The 21,273-nt window shown below is 42.2% G+C and overlaps 1 protein-coding gene across 1 annotated transcript in view; it reads left to right on the top strand.

The window, feature by feature from the left end:
- KIAA1210 (KIAA1210 ortholog) overlaps positions 1-21,273 on the top strand; it is a 95,251-nt gene extending 73,978 nt beyond the window's left edge. The window contains exons 7-11 of the mRNA XM_058290971.2: positions 4,292-4,397; positions 6,391-10,794; positions 14,516-14,679; positions 17,209-17,314; positions 18,847-21,273. Of these exons, the coding sequence (XP_058146954.1) occupies positions 4,292-4,397; positions 6,391-10,794; positions 14,516-14,679; positions 17,209-17,314; positions 18,847-19,028 (4,962 nt within the window). The 3' untranslated portion in view covers positions 19,029-21,273. The remainder of the gene's footprint in view (positions 1-4,291; positions 4,398-6,390; positions 10,795-14,515; positions 14,680-17,208; positions 17,315-18,846) is intronic.

The raw sequence follows: 21,273 nt of genomic DNA, 5'->3' as shown, positions 1-21,273 counted from the left end.
CTACCCTCTTTGTAGAGGATATTTAATCATAGCCCTATTTTAGTAATCAGATTATATCCATGAGCTATAAATTGCAGCACTGTGCCACACATTTGGAGATAAGGCCTCCAGCAATCCTAAACATTTAGAACTCAGCTATTAATCCTTCAAAAGACCCTTCATTGACAAATAGATATCATAAAATCCTATCACATTTCTTTCTTTCCTACTTTTTTTTAATAAAGGATATTTATTTGGGGTAGGAGCTTACGGATACCTGGCCATAAAGCATCGGTTACTTCCCTCACCAAACTCTATTTCCATGTGTTGGAATAAGATGACTGCTGACATCTGCCAGGGTTCAGGCTTCCTGGGTTCCTCTCTTCCCAGGTCTTGCTTCTTTCCAGGCTCAGGTTTTCTCTCTTCCCAGGGCTTGCTGCTTTCTGGCTCAGGGTTCCCCTCTTCCTGGGGCTTGCTTCTCTTTCCCGTGTGCTTACTTCCTGGGGCTCCAGCTTAAGGCTTCAGCATCAAACTCCCAACATTAAAACCCCAACATTAAAAACCCTCCAACTCTGTCCTTTGCTGTGCCTTTTATCTGAGTCCCCACTCACCAAGGGATGGGGACTCAACACCCTACTGACATGGAAGATAGAGCTTCTTGATGAAGTTGTCTTTCCATAGTCCATAGTATATAATGCTATAATTTTTTGCTTAAATACTTATCCTTCATACTAAACTTGATGATGCAGACAGTGTCTATTCATTAGCCAATTTGAGGTGACCAGCACAGACCTGAACAATCGTGGGTACCCATGACTAGATATTACTTTCTGTGCCTTAGCAATGGATGAAGATTAGAGAGTTCAAGGAAGGTATAAGGCACTAAGGACCCAGGTTCTTTGGTGGAGATCATGGAAATTACCATGTTAAGCTGGCATTTCTTTGGTTGGGCTTCACAAACTGGATTAGATGTGACCCACTGTGGCTGCTATGTATACCTTCTTGGCCCTGGATACTTTCCCATACATCTTTTTTTATTATTATTAAAGTTAATAGATCACAAAGAACGTTACATTTTAAAATATAAGAGGTTCTCATATAACCCACTCCCCACCCCCACCCCCATCATTTTTGTAAATTGTATTTTTTAAAAAAATATATACATCTCAAAAAATATTACATTAAAAACCATAAGAGGTTCCTGTATACCCCCCACCTCCCCACCCCACTCCCCCCACACCAACAATCTCCCCCATCATTGTGGCACACTCATTGCACTTGGGGAACATATTTTGGATCACTGTTGTACCACATGGGTAATAGTTTACCTTGTAGGTCACTCTCTCCCCCAGTCCATTCAGTGGGTCATGGCAGGATATATAGAGTCCAGCATCTGACCCTGCAATATCATTTAGGACAATGCAAAGTCCCAAAGATGCCCCCACATCACATCTCTTCTTCCCTCTCCCTGCCCTCATCAACTACTGTGGCCACTTTCTCCACCTCAATGCTACAATTTCTTCTATTACTAGTCACAATAGTTTTATAGTAGAATATCAGTAAGTCTACTCTAATCCATATTTTATTCCTCCATTCTGTGGATCCTGGGAACTTTCTAAGACTTTCTGACTTTCTAAGAGGCAGAGCTTCACCTAGGCCAACTGATTATGTTAAAAACATGGCCACAGATCAGACTCAAAGACCTGACATCGAAAAGAAGTGACAGCTGACAGCAGAGAGAGATGACAGAAATGATATGTTGTCATTTAGTACAGGGACCAAGAGGCCAAGAATCTTGCCTTCCTCAATAGTTCCCTCGGGGTTGCATTGTATCATAGTCCAGTATAATAGATCATGCTCATTATTAAGGTAAATAATCAAGCAAAGCCATCCAAAAAGTTGTATAATGTTCCCCAAACTGTTTAAGATAGGAATTAGTGCTTTTGAAAAAGATTTTCAGTATAAGTTAAAATTCAGAAGATCCTGGTATTTAAAAGGACATGTCAGTTAGCAGGAAAATTCACTTTGGTAGAACACCTGATTCTGGGCTGTAAATTAGAGCTAGAAGAGACTAAAAGATTGCATAGTGCAAAAGCATTTTGCAGGGAAAGACTTTAGAGCACACAGAGTTTAGGGACTTACCCAAAGCCAAACACCGAGCTAGGGCAAGAACCTAGTCTCCTGACTCCCAGTCCAGTTCTCTTCATCCCACCATGTTGCCTCTAGTCTAAACATCTCAATTTAGCTTTCTTTTTCTTTTTGGTAACAGAATATTTATTTCCTTGTGATTTCTTCTCTATATAAGTGAAGTTGCCACTTCCTCATCTGCTCCAATAGGAGTTCATGCATACATTCTATAAGAGAATTGGTATTACATTGTTTGGTCAATTTAATTTTAAAACATGGAGGAAGTATGAGTTGAAAGAACAGTTGGCAGGGAAGGGAGTTCCTGAGAGGACCTCCTTGGTTTGGTGTCAAGCAGGGGGTGACCAACTACTATGTGCCAGTTCCTATACATGCATTATCACCTGGACACCTCACCACAAACCTGGAAGCCATGGAATGTTGGATGGCAGAAACTTAAGCTGAGATCCTTCTGATATTCTTCTGCATAACTTAATAGTTAAGCCTTGGCAGTACGCTTTAAGAAGGCCAGCACACTCTGAGAAGGCCTGGACATCTACTTCTCTGTTTTGACATCTCTCTGACACATGGATGATATAGAAAGCCCAGAAAGAAACGAGCCCTATACCAGGAGAGAGAGGAAGCCCAGAGGGACAAGCCTTATGCCAGCCTGCAGCTGAGATATAGGATACCTGGAGAGACAAGCCCTAACCAGGAGAGAGGACTGGGAGCCCGGAGGGAAAGGAGAGACCAGGCAGAGATAAGCGACCATCTTGCTTCAACATGGTGGCAACTGACTTCGGTGAGAAAGCAACCTTGTGCTGGACTCTTTATGGCCTTGTAACTGTAGCTTTTTTCCCAAATAAATACCCTTTATTGGGCTAATTACAGCATCTAAAGACAAATGTACAACACTTTATGTTCCCACTCAAAGTGCCTGGGCAAACAGACTCAGCTTCAAATAATCGATTTTTGAGTGAATGAGGTCAGATAGACCGGGTTTTAAATCTCTGCTCCATCACTTACTAACTGTGTGACCTTGGGAAAGTTATTTTCTGAATCTTGGTTTTCACATGTATAAGTTAGGGATAAGGATAAACCTCCCAAGGGACATTCAGATCTGAGAAATTCCAGAGCAGGGAGCAAGTGGTAGCAGCCTGTGTCACAAATGATCCTAAATCCTTTTTTTTCTTCTTCTTTATTTTCGTTTAAATGTTAAATTCAAAAAAATATGAGGTCCCCATATACCCCCCAAGCCACCCATCCCAACTCTCCCACATCAACAAACTCTTCCATCACTGCGGCACATCCACTGCACCTGGCGAATACATTCTGGAGACCGCTGCAGCACATGGACAGCGGTCCACATTGTAGTCCACACTCTCCCCCAGTCTACCCAGTGGGCCACGACAGAGTACACAATGTCCAACATCCATCCCTGCAGCCCCACCTAGGACAGCTCCAAATCCTGAAAATGCCCCCACACCATATCTCTTCTTACATTTCCCTACCATCAGCAGCCACCATGGCCATCCTCTCCACATCACTACTATTTCTTCCCTTACTAATCACAGTAGTTCCCCAGCAGAACACCAGTCAACCCTTTTCTATTCATCCATGTGTCAGAGAGATGTCAAAACACAGAAGTAGATGTCCAGGCCTTCTCAGAGTATGCTGGCCTTCTTAGAGGGTACTGCCAAGGCTTAACTATTAAGTTATGCAGAAGAATATCAGAAGGATCTCAACTTAAGTTTCTGCCATCCAACATTCCATGAAAACAAGCCATACAGGATTTGAACTTGGTTCACAAGTCTGGTGAACAAATTCCAATGTTGCTGGAGGCATGACTGTTGTTATACCTAGCAATGCCATTTTCAGATTTATTTATGGCCTTCCAATGTGGTTCAGTATTTTCTGGCATGTTTTAGAGAGAGCCCTGCAGCATGTCGCTCATCAATCAGAAACTCCAAATCTGGATGAGCCACTTCCAACTGAAAAGAAGATCACCAGGAAGTTCTTGATGGATGCCATTGAAAATAACTTCGATCTTTAATAGTACTGTTATGCTCCCAGCAGAGTCATTTGAGTATCAAGGACTTTTTTCTTGATTTTTTTTTTCTTTTGTAACCATCCAGGGATGAGTGGTGAGTACTTCAGTCTGATTCAACCTCTTTCTTCCCCATTTTAGGTGAAATCAAGGCAGGAGGAGCCAAGTCTTCCACTAGCTTCTGAAAAGAAGAGTACAACCAAACTAAAAGAAGCTGAACAAAATAAGCTGAAAAAATGCAGTGCAGGTTGGCAGATTTCCACCTTCATCCAGAAACATGTATTATGAATTAACTACACAGTGTTATGTGACAAAAGACATATAAAGAGAATTACCCAGGCCTGTTGTTCTTGGCCCTCAGAGAACTTTAAGATGCATAGTAATGTGGTTTAAGTTTCTTCATCTAAACTGCTACTTGTGGGATTTGGGTAAAGTGTCATACCAGAATCCCTACTTTATATAAATGAATTTCCAACCAGGGAGATGTTTTTGTCTACTTGTAAGTTCGTTTAATCCTCTGAGTGTGATGCCTCTGCTGAGTTCCTCAGTAAGCCCAGAAATTGAGGGCAGCCAGTGATTTCTCCATTAGTGGTTTCCCTCAGCAATAGAAGCAGACAAGAGTAACATTTGAACAAAACTCATTTTTCAAAGTTGCCCTTATCTTTCAGTAGAAAGAAAAGGTCTTGTGTTAACAGTAAGACCAGTTCCCATTTCCACAAGCAGAGAGGGCTTGGACAGCTGCAGGTAGATGTCCTTGGCAGCCAACACCCATCAAATCCAACAACAAATACCACCAGGGTGAAAATCCTGTGTGTGTGTGTGTGTTTGTATATGTGCATATGCAGATGTTGGCTCCAGCTGATGTCAAGCTCATTTCAAGTAATGATAAAACAAAATTACAGTCCCATGCTTTCTTTTAAAAAAATTATTATAGTAACATCTATACAACCCCGAATTTCTCCCTTTTAACTGCATCCACCCACATCATTCAGTGCTGTTAATTACATTCACAGTGTTTTGCTACCATCACACAGTGAACCCTATTGCAAACAATGGACTATAGTAAATAGTATGAGTAGAAAGATGTTCTTTCATGAATTGTAACAAATGTACCACACTAATACAGAGTGTTAAAAATAGGGTGGTTTATGGGAACTCTGTATTTTATGCATGATTTTTTCTACAACTTCTCTTTAAAAACCCACAAAATTCCACTTCTACAAATTAAGTTGAACAGTTATTTTATATTTTTGCCACAAAGAATTTCACATGTGGGCTCAAAGACAGGATACCCCTAAACATATTTTCCCATGAAAACTAGCAAAACGGTTCCCCCATAGAAATAAATTAAATAAATTCTTTTACTTTTAAATAGTTTTCATATTTATTTTTAATAGTTTTTTTTTATGCACAGAGGATAGAACTGAGGTATCCATGGGGGTAGATACTTTGGTTTTCCATATAGTGGGGAGTGGTTTGGAGTGCAACCAGGTCTGCTTACTGCTGTATTCTAGATATGAAACTACAAGATGGAGCTAGATATGCATTAGATGGCAAGGGAGGAAAGGAAGGGAGGCTCCCTCCCACCTGGGGATCAAATGGAGTTCTTCAGTAAAAGGACTACAGAGAAGCAATCTGTGTAACTGTTGCCTTGTGCTTGGCCTGTGGACTGATGCAATTGTTTAGGCTTTCTAAGAATTGCTTTGTATATATAATATTACATAGGATTATTTTAATACAAAAGGGTAGAAAATAGAAGGAAAGGGGGGCCCATGATCCTACCTCCCACATAACTTCTGTGGGCAACTTTCTAAAAAAGTAAAGCAACACACACAATATAAAAAATTCAAGCAGTTCAGGTAAATATTAAGTAGAAAATGTAGATGTCAATTAAAAAGTAAATATTTCCCTTTCCTCTATTCCAGTCAGTCTCTTCAAAGGTAATCATTGTTACAAATTCAAAATTTGCCTTTTGATGTGTCCCATACCTAATGGTAGACTAGACTATTGATAAAATAGTGATGAACCAACCCTGGAATCAGTTCATAAAACTGGGCTTTCCCTTTAAGATTTTTCAACTGCCAAGGCTTGTAGTGACCAAGATGCTTTCTATCTTCTCAATAGATGCTTCTTCATACTAGGAAATTAAACAGTAAATAGGTACCCATGGGCTAGGGCAGAGTATTCTTATTTTAGGAAGTCAAAAGCACACATATTTCTCCTTTTTCTATTTGGTACAGGTCCTTCAAACCAAGAAAAAAGCAGCAAAGCTGAGATTTATGATAAGCAGACAACAGATGAGGCTCTAAACACTGATACTGCTAGAAGTCAGCACTACCCAATATCAGAAGCATATGGAAGAAGACATGGAAGAAAAGGACCAAGTTCTTCAGGAACAAGCGAGTGCAGAACCAGAGGAAGAAGACTTAAACAATCTGGCCAAGGGCACAGCCCAGGAGACAGAGCTGAGTCCCCACCTGCCGAGAAGACTGCCAGGGATTGCTCCTTCTGGCACCTGCCCTTGGAGAAGCAATTTGTGGAGCAACCCACAACTCCACAAGCAGAAACAGCTACCCCTCAGGAGTTGCTTTCAGATAAAGATGACATGAGAAGGAGAAATGCTGGCATAAATTTCGAAGCCAAAAACGCATTAGCACCACAAGCCATATCTGGGGACATGAAAGAATCCACAGTTAGTGGTCTACCATCATACTATGAAGATGGGGCTTCTGGAGCCAAGAAGACAGAAGCCAGAGCTCCACTTTTACCAGTGGTGGAAAGCCCTTCTACAACCCAAGAAGATATTCGCTCAGTGTCATTGGAGGCCCAGGTGTTTATGGATTCTTCTCATATGCAGTCAGAAGGGGAAGCTTCCAGCCTTGATTTGACAAATGCCCAATTTAAAATGGAGTCAGCCCAGGATATCCTAACTATCTGTAAAGAAAAACCTCCTGGACATGTTCTCCAGACTTTTATAGCAAATGCTTCAGGCACAGCAAGTGCTATGGCAGAGGAAGATATTTCTGTAGAAAGGCTGCTACCCAGAAGACTTTCTCAGGCTTTGGGGAGGCCTGAAGACTGTCAACAAGTCTTCTCAGATTCACAGAGTACTTCAGAGGAGGAGAGTGGTTTTAAGGAGCAAAGAAGTTCCCCAAGGACTGGACACTGTTTCCAGTCCTTGGGGAAGCCTGAAGATGAACAAGAAGTCTTCTCAGAACCACAAAGTTTAGTTGTGGAATTGAGCAGTTCTGAGCAGCAGGTGATTCCCAGACCCTCTTCCCAGTTCTTAGGGAGGCCTGAAGACTACCAGAAAGTTTCCTTAGATTCAGAGAGTGCTCCAGAGAGGAAGAGTGGTGCTGAGGAGCAGTGGATTCCTGGAAACTCTTTTCAGTCCTTGGGGAAGCCTGAAGATGAACAAAAAGTCTTAGAATCAAAAAGTTTTATTGTGGAATTGAGTGGTTGTGAGGAGCAGCTGACTCCTGGGTGCCCTTCCCAGGCTCTGGGGGAGCCTACAGATGAAGTCTCTACAGAATCAAATAGATGCACTGAAAAGTACAATAGTGGTGAGGATTGGAGCAGTGGTAAGGAAGATCTGTCTCCCAGATACTCTTCCCAGGCCTTGGGGAAGCCTGAAGTCCAAAAGGAAATCTCCTCAGTTTCAGAGGACACTCCTGAAGAGCTGAGTGTCTCTACAGAGCAACTGCCTCCTAATTGCCCTTCTCAGCCCTTCACAACTCCTGATTTTCAGCAAGAAGTCTTCTCAGGTTCAGCTAGTGCTTCTGCAGAACAGAGCTATTCGGTGGAGTCAGTGCCTCACAGATGCATTTTCCAATCATGGGTGAGCCCTGAATTTAAGCAACAAGTCTCTGAAGGTGCAGAGAGCACTGCTTTCGAGTGGGGAATTTCTATGGAGCCACTGCCTCCCAGAATCCCTTCTAAGCACCTGGTGAGGTCTAAAAGTGAGCAACAAATCTTCCCTGGTCCAGAAATTGCTACTGTTGAGGGGACTATTTCTATGGAGCTATTGTCTCCCAGACCACATTCTCAGCCCCTGACAAGACTCATGGTCGAGAAAGAACTGTCCACAGGTCCAAAAATTCTTGATGTTCAGAGGAGCATTTCTATGGAGCTGCTTCCTCCCACATGCCCTTTCCAGCCCTGGGTGAGCCCTAAAGTTAAGCAACAAGTCTCTGCACGTCCAGAGAGAGCTGCTGTTGAGGAGAGCATTTCTATGGAGCCACTGCCTTTCAAATGTCCTCCTCAACCACTGATGAGACCAGTAGTTGAGCAACAAATATCTGTAGTTCCACAGAGTGCTGCTGCTGAAGGGGGCATTCCTATGGAGTCACTGCCTTCCAGATGTCTTCCTCAGCCCCTGATGGAACCAGTAATTGAGCAACAAGTCTCTGCAAGTCCAGAGAGTGCTACTGTTGAGGGGAGCATTCCTATGGAGCCCCTGCCTCCTAAAATTATTTCCCAGCCCTTGATGAACGCTGAAGTTGAAGAAAATGAATTCACAGGTTTAGAGGGCATTGTTTCTCAGAGGATTATTTCTATGGAGCAACTGATCCACAAATATTCTTCCCGGTCCTTGACAAATTCTCAAGTCCAGCAAATCTCAGAGAGCACTGGTGTTGAGAAGAGCATTTTAATGGAGGTGCTGCCTTCTGGTCTTCCCGAGTTCTCAGTGAGGCCTAAATTCCAGCCACAGAACATTATCCTAGAATCAGGGAGTACTTCTGCAAAACAGAGTGGTTCTGTAGAGTCACTGCCTCCCAGACACACTTTTCAGCCATGGGTGAGCCCTAAAGTTGAGCAGCAAGTATCCACTGGTCCAGAAAGCACTGTGGCTGAGGGGAACACTACTATGGAGCTGCTGTCTCCCAAACATTATTCTCAGCCCTTGATGAGACCAAAAGCTGAGAAAGAAGTCTCTGGTTCAGTGAGTGCTTCTGCAGAATGCAGCAGTTCTATGGAGCCACTGCTTCCCAGATGCCCTTTCCAGCCTTGGGTGAGGCCGAAATTCCAACAAGTCTCTGCAGGCCCAGAGGGCACTGCTGTTGAGAGGAGCAATTCTATGGAGCTGCTGCCTCCTAGACACGATTCTCAGTCCCTGATGAGACTGGTAGTTGAGCAAGAAGACTCCTCGGGTTCAGTGAGTACTTCTGCAGAATGGAGTGGTTCTGTGGAGCTGCTGCCTCCCAGACATACTTTCCAGTCATGTGTGAACCTTGAATTACAGCAGCATGTCTCTGGAGGTCCAGAGAGCTCTGTAGCTGAGGGAGTCATTTCTACAGAGCCATTGCCTCCTGGACAGCCTTCTGAGGCTGTTGTTAAACATAAAGTCCAGCAAATTTCCTCAAGTTTTGAAAGTGCTACTGTTGAGGAGGGCATTTCCAGATATCCTTCTCAGTTCTTAAGGTCTAAAGTCCAGGAAATGTCTTCACGTCTAGAGAACCCTGTTGAAGACATTTCTAAGAAATCGGGGCTACCCAGGCGTCCTTCCCAGTCATTTGTGAAGTTTATGGCACAGCGAATCTTTTCATGTTCAGAGAGCCCTGATATTGAGGGGGGCATTTATATGGATCCCCTGCCTTCAAATCATCCTTCTAAATTTTTGTTGAGGCCTAAATTTGAGCACCAAGTGTTCTCAGGTTCAGAGAGTTCTGACATTGAAAGTGGCATGTCTTTGAAGCTGCTGCCTCTGAAGCATCCTTTACAGTCCTGGGGGAGGCCTCAAGACCAGCAAGTTTTCTCAGGTTCAGAGAGTGCTCCTGAGAAGGGGAGAAGTTCTGAAGAGCAGATGCCTCCCAGAAACCTTTTCCAGGCGTTGGGGAAGCCTGAGCACCAGCAAGAAATTGCCTCTGTTTCTGAGAGCTTTCCTGAAGAGTGGAGGAGTTCTGAAGCACAGCTGCCATCCAGACATCCTTTCCAAACCTTAGATGGGTCTGAATTCCAGCCACAGATTTTCTCAATGGGCTCAGGGAGTGTACCTTTAGAGGGAGGCTGTCCTGAGGAGCAAATGCCTCCCAGACACCCTTTTCAGACTTTTGGAAACCCTGAAAATCACCAACAAGCTTATTCAAGTTCTATGAAAACTACTGCTGAGGGAATCGTTTTTGAGGGCAATTCTAGTAGCTGGCCCTTACCAAAAGGTCTAGCTTCTCCAAACAAAACCAAGAAAGAAAGCCAAGTGTCTGAAGACCTTGTTAAGAACATCTCAACCCTTGCTACCAAATCTGTGAAGTTTACTATCGCTCCAGCCTGGCAAACATCCCTTTCTGGGGGTCCTTACTGTAAGAAGGAAGTTCTTGAGAGTAGTCATCAAAATAATAACAGCCATTCTAGCTCACCCACCAATGGCACTGATGCTGAAAACCTTTTCGGAGTTCGACTAAAGAAAATTCCTTCCTCACAGAAATACAAGGGTGAGAAACAAGTTGACTTTACCAAGTTTCCTTCATCCTGCTTGGGCCCAATTCCATCACCAATTGGTAAAGAACAGAGAGTCAGAAGAAGCACTTTCCAGAGGCACCTGGGCACCTCAGAGAACCTCACTACAATACCTGACTTGGCAGAGAAGCAACAGATCAGGCCCAAATCTGAAGACATGGCTAAGAAGCAACCTGCTCACAAGATCCCAGGTAAGATTTTATCTTCCCAGAGGGCAAGTAGGTACCAAGTGGAAGGAAGAACTAGAAATCAAAGTCTTGAATAAGAGGAAGTGTGTTCTAATCTTGCCAACTGAGATGTTCCTTTAGGGTTGGCTTGTGGATTTGGGGACAAGATAGTGCCCTATTTTAGATTAATTGATTTGGAGGTGGTTAATTTTGACTCTTCTCTTTCTCAAGGGAATCTCCCTGTGGATACCCATCCACATTCTGTAATGGACATATGATCACATGATCTCCCCATTCCCTCTTCTCCCATCCTCTATACCTTACATTATGCTATAACTTCATGCTTTTCTCAAAATTCTTTTACATGTACTAAGCCTCCCCAACGCAAGTGAATTTTTAAAGCCAACTTATTTTTTGTCTTTATTTTTTAATATTACATTAAAAAAATATGAGGTCCCCATATACCCCCCACCCCCCTCACCCCACTCCTCCCCCCATAACAACAATCTCCTCCATCATCATGAGATATTCATTGCATTTGGTGAATACATCTCTGAGCACCACTGCATCTCATGGTCAATGGTCCACATCATAGCCCACACTCTCCCTCAGTCCACACAGTGGGCCATGGGAGGACATACAATGTCCGGAAACTGTCGCTGCAGCACCACCCAGGACAATTCCAAGTCCTGAAAACACCCCCACATCTCATCTCTTCCTCCCACTCCCTACCCCGAGCAGCCACCATGGCCACCTTCTCCACACCAATGCCACATTTTCTTCGATTACTAATCATAATAGTTCATGAATAGAATATCGGTAAGTCCACTCTAAATTCATACTCTATTCCTCCATCCTGTGGACCTTGGAATAGTTGCGTCCACTCCCCATCTATATCAAGAGGTGGCTTAGATTCCACATGGATACTGGATGCAATCCTCCTGCTTTCAGTTGTAGGCACTCTTGGCTCCCTGGTGTGGTGGTTGACCTTCTTCACCTCCCTGTTAGCTGAGCGGGGTATAAGTCCAATAAACCAGAGTGTAGGAGCTGAAGTCTGTTGAGGCTCAGGGCCTGGCTATCATATGGTCAGTCCAGAGATTCAGGTCCTCTGGGTATACATTAAACCCCAGCACCAACTACAGTTCCAGAAAAAGTAACAGGAGAGTAAAGCCAACTTATTAATAGAGCACTATGTTCAGACTCTCAGCCTGAAATCTTAATATAAATGTTTGTACTTCCAGTCTCTTCATTCACCTAAAATATCTAAGAAGCTAGGGCTAAGTGGCCTTTAGGGCGTTAATCTCTCCCCAAACTCTTGTACCTTCACATTCACCACATAATATTGTATATGCCTTAAAACATCCATGATTTCCTGTAAGCCTATCGTTCAGTCTCTTGCTATCTAGGGCAGCTTGTTTATTTCATATCATTGAGGTCATGTAGTATTTGTCCTTCAATGTCTGGGTTGCTTCACTCAACATAAGGTTCTCAAGATTCATCCATGTTATCACATGTGTTTGTAGTGTGTTTGTTCTTACAGCCGAGTAGTATTCCATTGTGTGTATATACCACATTTTATTTTTTATTTTTTTTTTATTTTTATTTTTTTAATTTTTTAATTTTTTATTGACTTTGTAATAATATTACATTAAAAATATATATGTGAGGTCCCATTCAACCCCACCCCCCCCACCCCCCCCTCTCCCCCCCCCAACAACACTCGTTCCCATCATCATGACACATCCATTGGATTTGGTAAGTACATCTTTGGGCACCTCTGCACCTCATATACATTGGTTCACATCATGGCCCATACTCTCCTCTATTCCATCATGTAGGCCCTGTGAGGATTTACAATGTCCGGTGATTACCTCTGAAGCACCATCCAGGGCAGCTCCATGTCCCGAAGACGCCTCCACCTCTCATCTCTTCCTGCCTTTCCCCATACCCTTTGTCCATTATGTCCACTTTTCCCAATCCAATGCCACCTCTTCTATGTGGACACTGGATTGGTTGTGTCCATTGCACCTTTATGTCAAGAGGAGGCTCAGATTCCACCTGGATGCTGGATGCAATCCTCCCATTTTCAGTTGTAATCACTCTAGGCTCCATGGTGTGGTGGTTGTCCTTCTTCACCTCCATCTTAGCTGAGTTATACCACATTTTATTGATCCACTCATCTGTTGATGGGCATTTGGGTTGATTCCAACTTTTGGCAATAGTGAACAATGCTGCTATGAACATTGGTGTACATATATTGGTTTGTGTCCTTGTTTTCAGTTCTGCTGGGTATATACCCAGCAGTGGTATTGCTGGGTCATATGGCAAATCTATGGCTAGTTTTTTGAGAAACCGCCATACTGTCCTCCAGAATGGTTGGATCCTTCTGCATTCCCACCAGCAGTGGATGAGTGTTCCCCTTCCTTCACATCCTCTCCAGCACTTGTATTCTTCTGTTTTTTTCATAGCTGCCAATCTTATGGGTGTAAGATGGTATCTCATTGTAGTTTTGATTTGCATTTCCCTGATAGCTAGAGATTTGGAACATTTTTCCCCTCTTTGTAAATGGTGTTTATGTGTGATGAATCTGGACTCAGATGGGATCTCCCTTCATAAGACTTTCATGCTAATGTGTTGGAGGTGCAGTTAATGTTGGGGTTTAGGATATATTTAGGGGATTTGAATCTCTGGACTGACAATGTGATAGCCAGGTCCTGAGCCTCAACAGACTCCAGCACCTACAATCTGATCTATTGGACTTACCACACTCAGCTAAGATGGAGTTGAAGAAGGACAACCACCACACCATGGAGCCTAGAGTGATTACAACTAAAAATGGGAGGATTGCATCCAGCATCCATGTGGAATCTGAGCCTCCTCTTGACATAGAGGTGCAATGGACACAACCAATCCAATGTCCACATAGAAGAGGTGGCATTGGATTGGGAAAAGTGGACATGGTGGACGATGGGTATGGGGAAAGGCAGGAAGAGATGAGAGGTGGAGGCGTCTTTGGGACATGGAGCTGCCCTGGATGGTGCTTCAGAGGTAATCATCGGACATTGTAAATCCTCACAGGGCCCACTGGATGGAATGGAGGAGAGTATGGGCCATGATGTGAACCATTGTCTATGAGGTGCAGAGGTGCCCAAAGATGTACTTACCAAATCCAATGGATGTGTCATGATGATGGGAACGAGTGTTGTTGGGGAGGGGAGAGGGGGGGTGGGGGGGTGGGGTTGAATGGGACCTCACATATATATTTTTAATGTAATATTATTATAAAGTCAATAAAAAAAATTAAAAAAAAAACATCCATGAATACCCACACACAGTCTTGTGTGAGGGACTCCGAAGTAAGAAATACTTCCTCATTTTTCCCTTGGAGACAGAGGAATGTTATCAGTAGCCTGAGTCTCTTGACCCCTTGGAATTTTCCCAGCCCCCTGGCAAACATTATCCTACCCTGATTTGGGGAGAGGAAGAATAAGGTATAAGAGAGGGAAAGGGACCAGAAAGGGGACGGCATGCCCATTTTGAAGTATAAGCTTCTTAAGTACCCCAGGAACTCTTGCCTTGCCAGGTTTGGGGCAGGGTAGGAAAGAAGAGGGCCCTTCTCATAATTGCCAAATGAACATCAACAGATAACAAGTAAAGAAGGGACATTATTGTGGGTAGGCCCCAGCCATGCTTAAGTCCCTGCTGTCTTGTTCCAGTTCTAACTCTTTTTTTATTCCTTTCTCAGAAAAAGCTCCTGGTCAACAGTCAAATTATGCCACCTCAGAGCCAGCTTGGATAACAATGGCAAAGCAGAAGCAGAGGAGTTTTCATGCCCATGTTCCTGTGAAGGAGCCTAATACCATGATGAGAGCTGGAACCAAATCTGAAATTAAGGAGCATGGATTTGGGGTAGGACATGGGGTAGCCCAGAAAACACTCCCAAAGGTGGCTGGAATCCCTGAGTAAGCTTCTATTGGAAACTTTATGAGGCAGGCAGCTCCCCTTTTCTTCGAGTGCATTCATTAAGGGAGGAGGAATCTTCACGGAAAATCTTCATGCTTGTTCTTTCACAAGCATGTTGTGCTTTATTTCTTAAAGGGTGTATTAATCAGCAAAAGGGGTGCTGATACAAAGTACCAGAAATCTGTTGGTTTTTATAAAGGGTATGTATTTGGGGTAGAAGCTCACAGTCAGAAGGCCCTAAAGAGTCCAACTGAAGGTTACTTCCTTACCAAAATCTCAGCCTTCCTCTTGCACTTAAGGCTCCAAGGGCCCAGCTTCTTCTGATCTCAGCTGTAGGCTGGAGGACTTGTCTCTCTCTCCAGAGCTTGTCTTTTTCTGGGCTCAGCTGGTCTGGTCTTTTCACAAGGTCAGCTGTAAACTATCAGGTGAATGTCTCATCTCTCCTCTGCCATGTCTTTTTCTGTGTTCTCCTGTGTATCTACTTCCATGTAAGAGTCTATTTTATCAACCCACCAAGAGGCCTGGGACTCAATGCTGAGTCACACTCTAATGATGTGGTTGAATCAAAACCCTAATCTTAACATAATTTAATCAATGTCACAGCTGAATCTAATATAATCAAAGGGTTATCATGCCCAGTGGAACAGACAAATTTACAAACATAATCTCTATCTCTTTTTGGAATTCATAAATAATATCAAACTGCCACAAAGTGTTTGTGAAAAGTAATAAATCCGGGGAGATTTTGTAAACCAAACCCTATCCTACATACTCTATAGCACGGTTCCACAAGATTTGTTAAGAAATAAGGAGTAAGTCATAAAAACCTCCAAAAGTAACCACTAGGGTAAGAGTTCAGTGACTATTCCTTATAGGTATTTTATGCCTATAAATAAGTACATGTATTTTTAAAATATAAATTGAATCAAACTGTACATACTACTTTTTCATTTAATATTTCATTTTCTGGGCACCTTTCCATACTAGGACACAATGATTTACCTTTGTCTGATGTTTGGATTTCTACATATTGATTTGGCTTAGTGTGGCACCTCTGTAGGTAAAAAAAAAAAAGTATTATGAACTAGGCTAATGATACCACATATAGATAAGGGATGACATCTTGCTTCCAACGTCCCATTTGCAATGTCTTGGGAGGTGTTGGAATGAGAACCCCTGTTGTCAAAACTGCAACAACAACAAAAAAATACTTTTAAGCGCTTACTCAATTTGGTAAGAGACCACATGAAGACCTGTTTAAAACTCTTTGTTTTAAAGACTTTTTTAACCATTTGCATTTTATGGTAACAGGATCTTACAGAAGCAAAGTCCACCTTGGTAGATGTAGACCTTTATTAGGGTTCTGGGTTGAAGGATTTGAGGATGCCTCTGGATGAGGCTTTGCCAGAGGGAGATGCACTAGGTTATATAAATTCATTATTTAAATCAGTTGTGGAGAAGATTAATTTGAAAAGGCTAAGCTGTATTATTTTGAAAAGATCTACAGTTATATTGCTTTCTAATACAAGAAATCCTTCAAGTCAGCTGTTAGCAAGTTTTATTAAATAGAACTATGAGAAAGATGCCATTGTAGTTGCTGATGGTAGGAAGAGGGAAGAAGAGATACGATATGGGCGCATTTTCAGAATTTGGAGTTGTCCTCGGTGGTGCTGCAGGGACAGATGCTGGACACTGTGTGTCCTGCCATGGCCCACTGGGTGAGATGGGGAAGAGTGTAGACTACAATGTAGACCACTGTCCATGTGGTGCAGCAGTTCTCCAAAATGTATTCACCAGGTGCAGTGAATGTGCCACGATGATGGAAGAGGTTGTTGATGTGGGAGGAGTGGGGTGAGGGGGTGGGGGGGTGTATGGAGACCTCATATTTTTTTAATGTAACATTTAAAAAAAATAAAGAAGAAAAAATAAATAAAATGGAAAAATACAAATTTTTAAAAAAAATAAATAGAACTACAGAACTCACTTCGATGAATCAAAGGATTTGTAACCTCAACGTTCTATTAGAGTTAGCTGTTAAGTGCTTGAAAAGAGCTAGGGGAAAGGTTGCTCTCAAATTAAATAATTCTCATGTTGCACTGTTTATACTACTTGTATGATCAGATGACCTAATCATAAATTACAGATGTTCTTCCAGGTCTGAAAGGTGGTAAACAAGGCAGCTTAGGTTTTGTGAACCTAAACTCAAAACCAAGGGGCTATTTCTTTCCTTCTTTCTTCCTTCTCCCCCTCCATCCCTCCCTCCCTTCCTTCTTTCCTTCTCTTTCTATCTATAGATATCATATAGATATCTATATAGATATAGATATCATCTATCGTCTATGTCTTATTCCTTTTGACCACCATTGAATTCATATTATCCAGAACAGGGCTTGCACCCTATGGTCTTCTGAATAAATAACTGGCTGTTTCCATATCAGAACTTATAAACTTTCTGTTTTCATTTTTATATTCAAGGAAGCTGACCTCGTAAATCAATACCAACAAAGAAGGAGTTTAACTTCCTGTATCTATAGACGGAAGAAGATGGCAAAAATGATGCTACCTAAGTTGACCAAAGCAGGTAACTACATACATACACACACACACACACACACACACACACACACACCCCAAAAATAACCCTGGCACAATGTTGTGAACCTCTTGCAATTTCAAGCTCAGGCAATGCTTATCTCTTGCCCCCAAATCAATTTCATGATTCTCTCATGGCCTTTCAATTAGACACAGATGTTAGCCAGTTATAGGAAAATTCAACAATTATGACTAACATAAATCCACTGTATAACTCTTCAGTCTGTTACTCCAGTGAGGAAGCTGTATAGGCACAAAACTGTGATCACTAAAATACTGTGGCTGGGTATGCAAGAGGAGAATATCAAGCCACTTTCCAGTTCATAGCAAAGCAACATTTTCTCATCATCTACATTGCTAATGAAATTGTTAAAAATAATCCACTATAAAGGCCCAATGGCCTTGAATTGAGCCTATTTTTGACAAAATTCAAGTGCTTTTAATTATTTGAGTGGCTTGTTTCAGCCCCTCTGTATTCTGTGCAGGGGTGTGAGAGATAGGGAAACGACTGCTGAAAAACATGTTCCTGGGATATAAAAGAATGTGGTCTCATCAGTAGGGTGTGTTTACCAGAGTGCTTTTCTTTTTAGCAGGAGCAGGGGGAGGGGAGGATGGATTTATATTGAACTGTCTTTGTCTCTTTCCCTTAGTCCTTCTCATGAAAAAATGAGACTAGGAACATACAAGCCCATTGTCTGGCCATGAAACAGCAGCAGCTGATCTGTTCATAGCTATTAGTGGTCTACATGGGTACTATACTCCTGTCAAGTGGTTCTTAACCCTCATTGTGCATTAGAGTCACCTTTGAGTTTTCTGAAAATTACAGATGGTCTTGGCTCCATCCCTAGAGATTCTAATCAAGTGGTTCAGGCAATGGCCTGGGCAATGGTAGTTTTAAAAGAGCCACAGGTGATTCTAATGTGTAGCCAGGGTTGAGAAACACTGGTTAAGTCTAAGCCACTGAGTCAATTGGCCATAAAACAGGATGGGGAGGGAGTAGAACTGGAGGTAAGGAGACTGTTTGGTAGGGTAGTTTGTTACTACCTGTTAGAGTAGATTTGTTACTGTGTGGATCTATCGAGTCATCAGTCATTTCATAGCACATCATGAATTGGCAAAACAAAAATAACATTCCCTTATTTGGAATTTTAAAACTGAACATATACCATGCAGAAATCCACTCTGGGGTCAGTTCAAAAATGTAAGATGTGACAGTCCAAAATTAACCCCCCAAAGATGGGCAGTTACAGCTGCAGGTATTATCTCTCGGGCCTTCCCATATCCAGGCCCCTCAGACTATAGCCATACTGATTTTTTTTCTTTCACTCACCACTCATGGCATTACTCATGCACTGACTTTTAGAGGCCTGGCAATGAAGGGTGCAGGATTTGGAAAACATTAAGAGCATGGGGTTCAGAGGAAATTTGAAAAGAGGAAAAATGTGACTGCATCCCATAAACAACATATCCCAATTTCTCTGGGGCTTCTTACTGCTTGTGTGTTATTTGCTGTGGTTCCAGTTGGATTTGAAGATGAGATATTTCAAGTGCCTGTCATGGGAAGAGGAATCAGAAGATCTTCAATTCTCCCAGCTGTGTGCCACAAACCAGTTGAGCTGATTGAACCAATTGAACCAGTCTGGTTCTCCCTGGCCAAGAAGAAAGCCCAAGCATGGAGCCATATATCAGAGCTTATGCAATAAATAGTTCGTGGGTAGACCATCAACATTTAAAATCATAATTACCAATAGTTGTAATTAGTAGTGTAGTTGTTTCCTAGCTTTGACTTTTTTTTATTAACCAAAAATGCCTTAGAAATGGGAATTAAAGCTTATAATTAGTTGAATGAAAAAACGCCAGGAATTCCTAATCTTTAGTGCAGTGACTCCCAGCATCAGGAAACTCAGCATTTCCTCTATAAAAATATGGAAAATATTTGCACTGGTGTAGAATTGTGAAATATTTAACTTTGGACAATGTGCTTTAGAAGGGAGAAAGCAAAAACATTTTATTAGAGCAACTAAAAGATTGTCATTTCCCTTGACCATATCAAGTATTTCTAATGGAAAAGTCCAGATAATTTGGCCCAAGGATTGACTTTTAGGCTTTATAAGCTTAGTTAAATGCTTCACTTCTTTGATTACTGTGCCAAGCTTTGCAAAAGCAGTTATAAGCTCCTAGAAGAAGGGATGAAGTGAAAATTCTGGGTCTCCAAGAAAACCTTTGCATAGCACATCCCCCAATCAACCTACTACCCATTGAAACACATTCTCTGTATCCCTGGGGTCCCCAATGCCTACAACTTGGGTGACAGTAACAGACAAAGCACTATGTGGAGATCTTGCTATGCATATGTTCCATGCCAACCTGCCACAAGTCCGGCAGCAGCGAGTGCCTCCCTATAAGGCAGAACATTTCTTGGGGATTATCATTTTCCTCAGGATGATTAGTCCATCAGTGTTTTACCTCTTACCCCAATGCCAATGAGATCCTTTCTAATCACCCAGAAATGTATAGCCTGTCATAGATATCCTGTTGTTTAAGCACTTAAGACCCTGTCAAAATTCAGCCTTCTACAGATGCCAAAAAATGTACCTTCGGTCTCAGGCAGATGGCAAACTCATCACCATGAAGGAAGTCTGGGAATACTGGAGAGGTCCCTTCCCCTCTGGCTCTAGCCTTAAGGTGGGAACTCCTCCATGTAGCCTGGCTTCTAGTTGCTTCTCTCAATAGGCTCTACTTCACAAGGTTTTAAACCAAAGCAAGATTGCAATCCCAAAGCCATTGAACTGACTTTCTGCTAACCTGAGTGATCAAATCAGCTTCTCCCTGCCCTCATTCCTAGAGGCACATACCTCAAAAGTTACTAGGATGAATAGCCCCCATCTCCTCATCCAACTACTCATACCTCCCCTTGCCAAAAGGAAGAGGGAAGGTTTGAAAAAAAAAGGATAGTTGGAGAGGAAAAGTGAAGACGAGAGTCATGGTCAACTGTGAGGAGAGGGAGCATGTAGTCCAGTAATTTTTCACTCTTCCCTTCTCATCCTGCCACAGTGTTTTTCTTAGGTAGGGCCATCTTCATTAAGAGCTCATAGGCAGAGTAGTGAAAATATAGGCATCTTTACCACAAAAGTCAGTTTGTTACTTGGCTGGATTTCCATGAAGCAAACCACCCTAGAATTCCATCCAGGTTCTCTGGAAGTTAGTTAAATCTTCCTCTCCATGTCCTTACCCTTTATTCCAGTCCCCCCAACTCATCAAATACTAACAGAGTTCCTAGAGCCTGAACAGTAAACATAAGTCATTTTCTTAGGGGACCCAAAAGTGACTTCTCGATATGGCTATTGCTGTATCTGCCTCTGTCACCTCAGAGCCACTTGCTTAACCAGAAATGAAGGCTTGGACATCTAACTGTGCTTTTAAATTCTGAGTGGGGTACCTGCCCCATGCAAAAAACCTAGAGGCATTTAGGGGCCAGCGCTAACTTAAATCCTTGTTATTTGGTTTTGTTGATGACAGTATATGACACCATACAACCCCATGCTGGATTTTGCGTTTTATCTATAAAACATCTATTTTTACTGACTCTGTATCTTTTTTATAATTTTGATAATGCTAGGTTTTTTATTGATGTGATTTGGATTCCTTTGTATTCCCGTAGTGAACAGTTCATTTAGGTAGATGCCCTTCACCAGATAATCTTGGTAGAGTAGCTGTTACACCTCCCTCGCCCCTTTTCTCAGGGTAGCTCACTATTACGTTATTCTCACTCTGAGAACTCTCCATTAATAATTTCTTTCCCACGGTTTAACAACAAAACTCTGTTTTTAAAAATGAAGAGATTAAGTGTTTTTGATGCATAGAGGCATGCTCTGATAAGTTTTCAACTTTTTTTGTAGTTTTCTTGATTCTTGCTATTAGCAAAGTAAATAAATACAATAAAGCCTG

Source organism: Dasypus novemcinctus, chromosome X (genome assembly GCF_030445035.2).
Source record: "Dasypus novemcinctus isolate mDasNov1 chromosome X, mDasNov1.1.hap2, whole genome shotgun sequence".
In the NCBI taxonomy this organism is placed as follows: Eukaryota; Metazoa; Chordata; class Mammalia; order Cingulata; family Dasypodidae; genus Dasypus; species Dasypus novemcinctus.
This window is presented reverse-complemented; position numbering and strand designations above follow the sequence as displayed.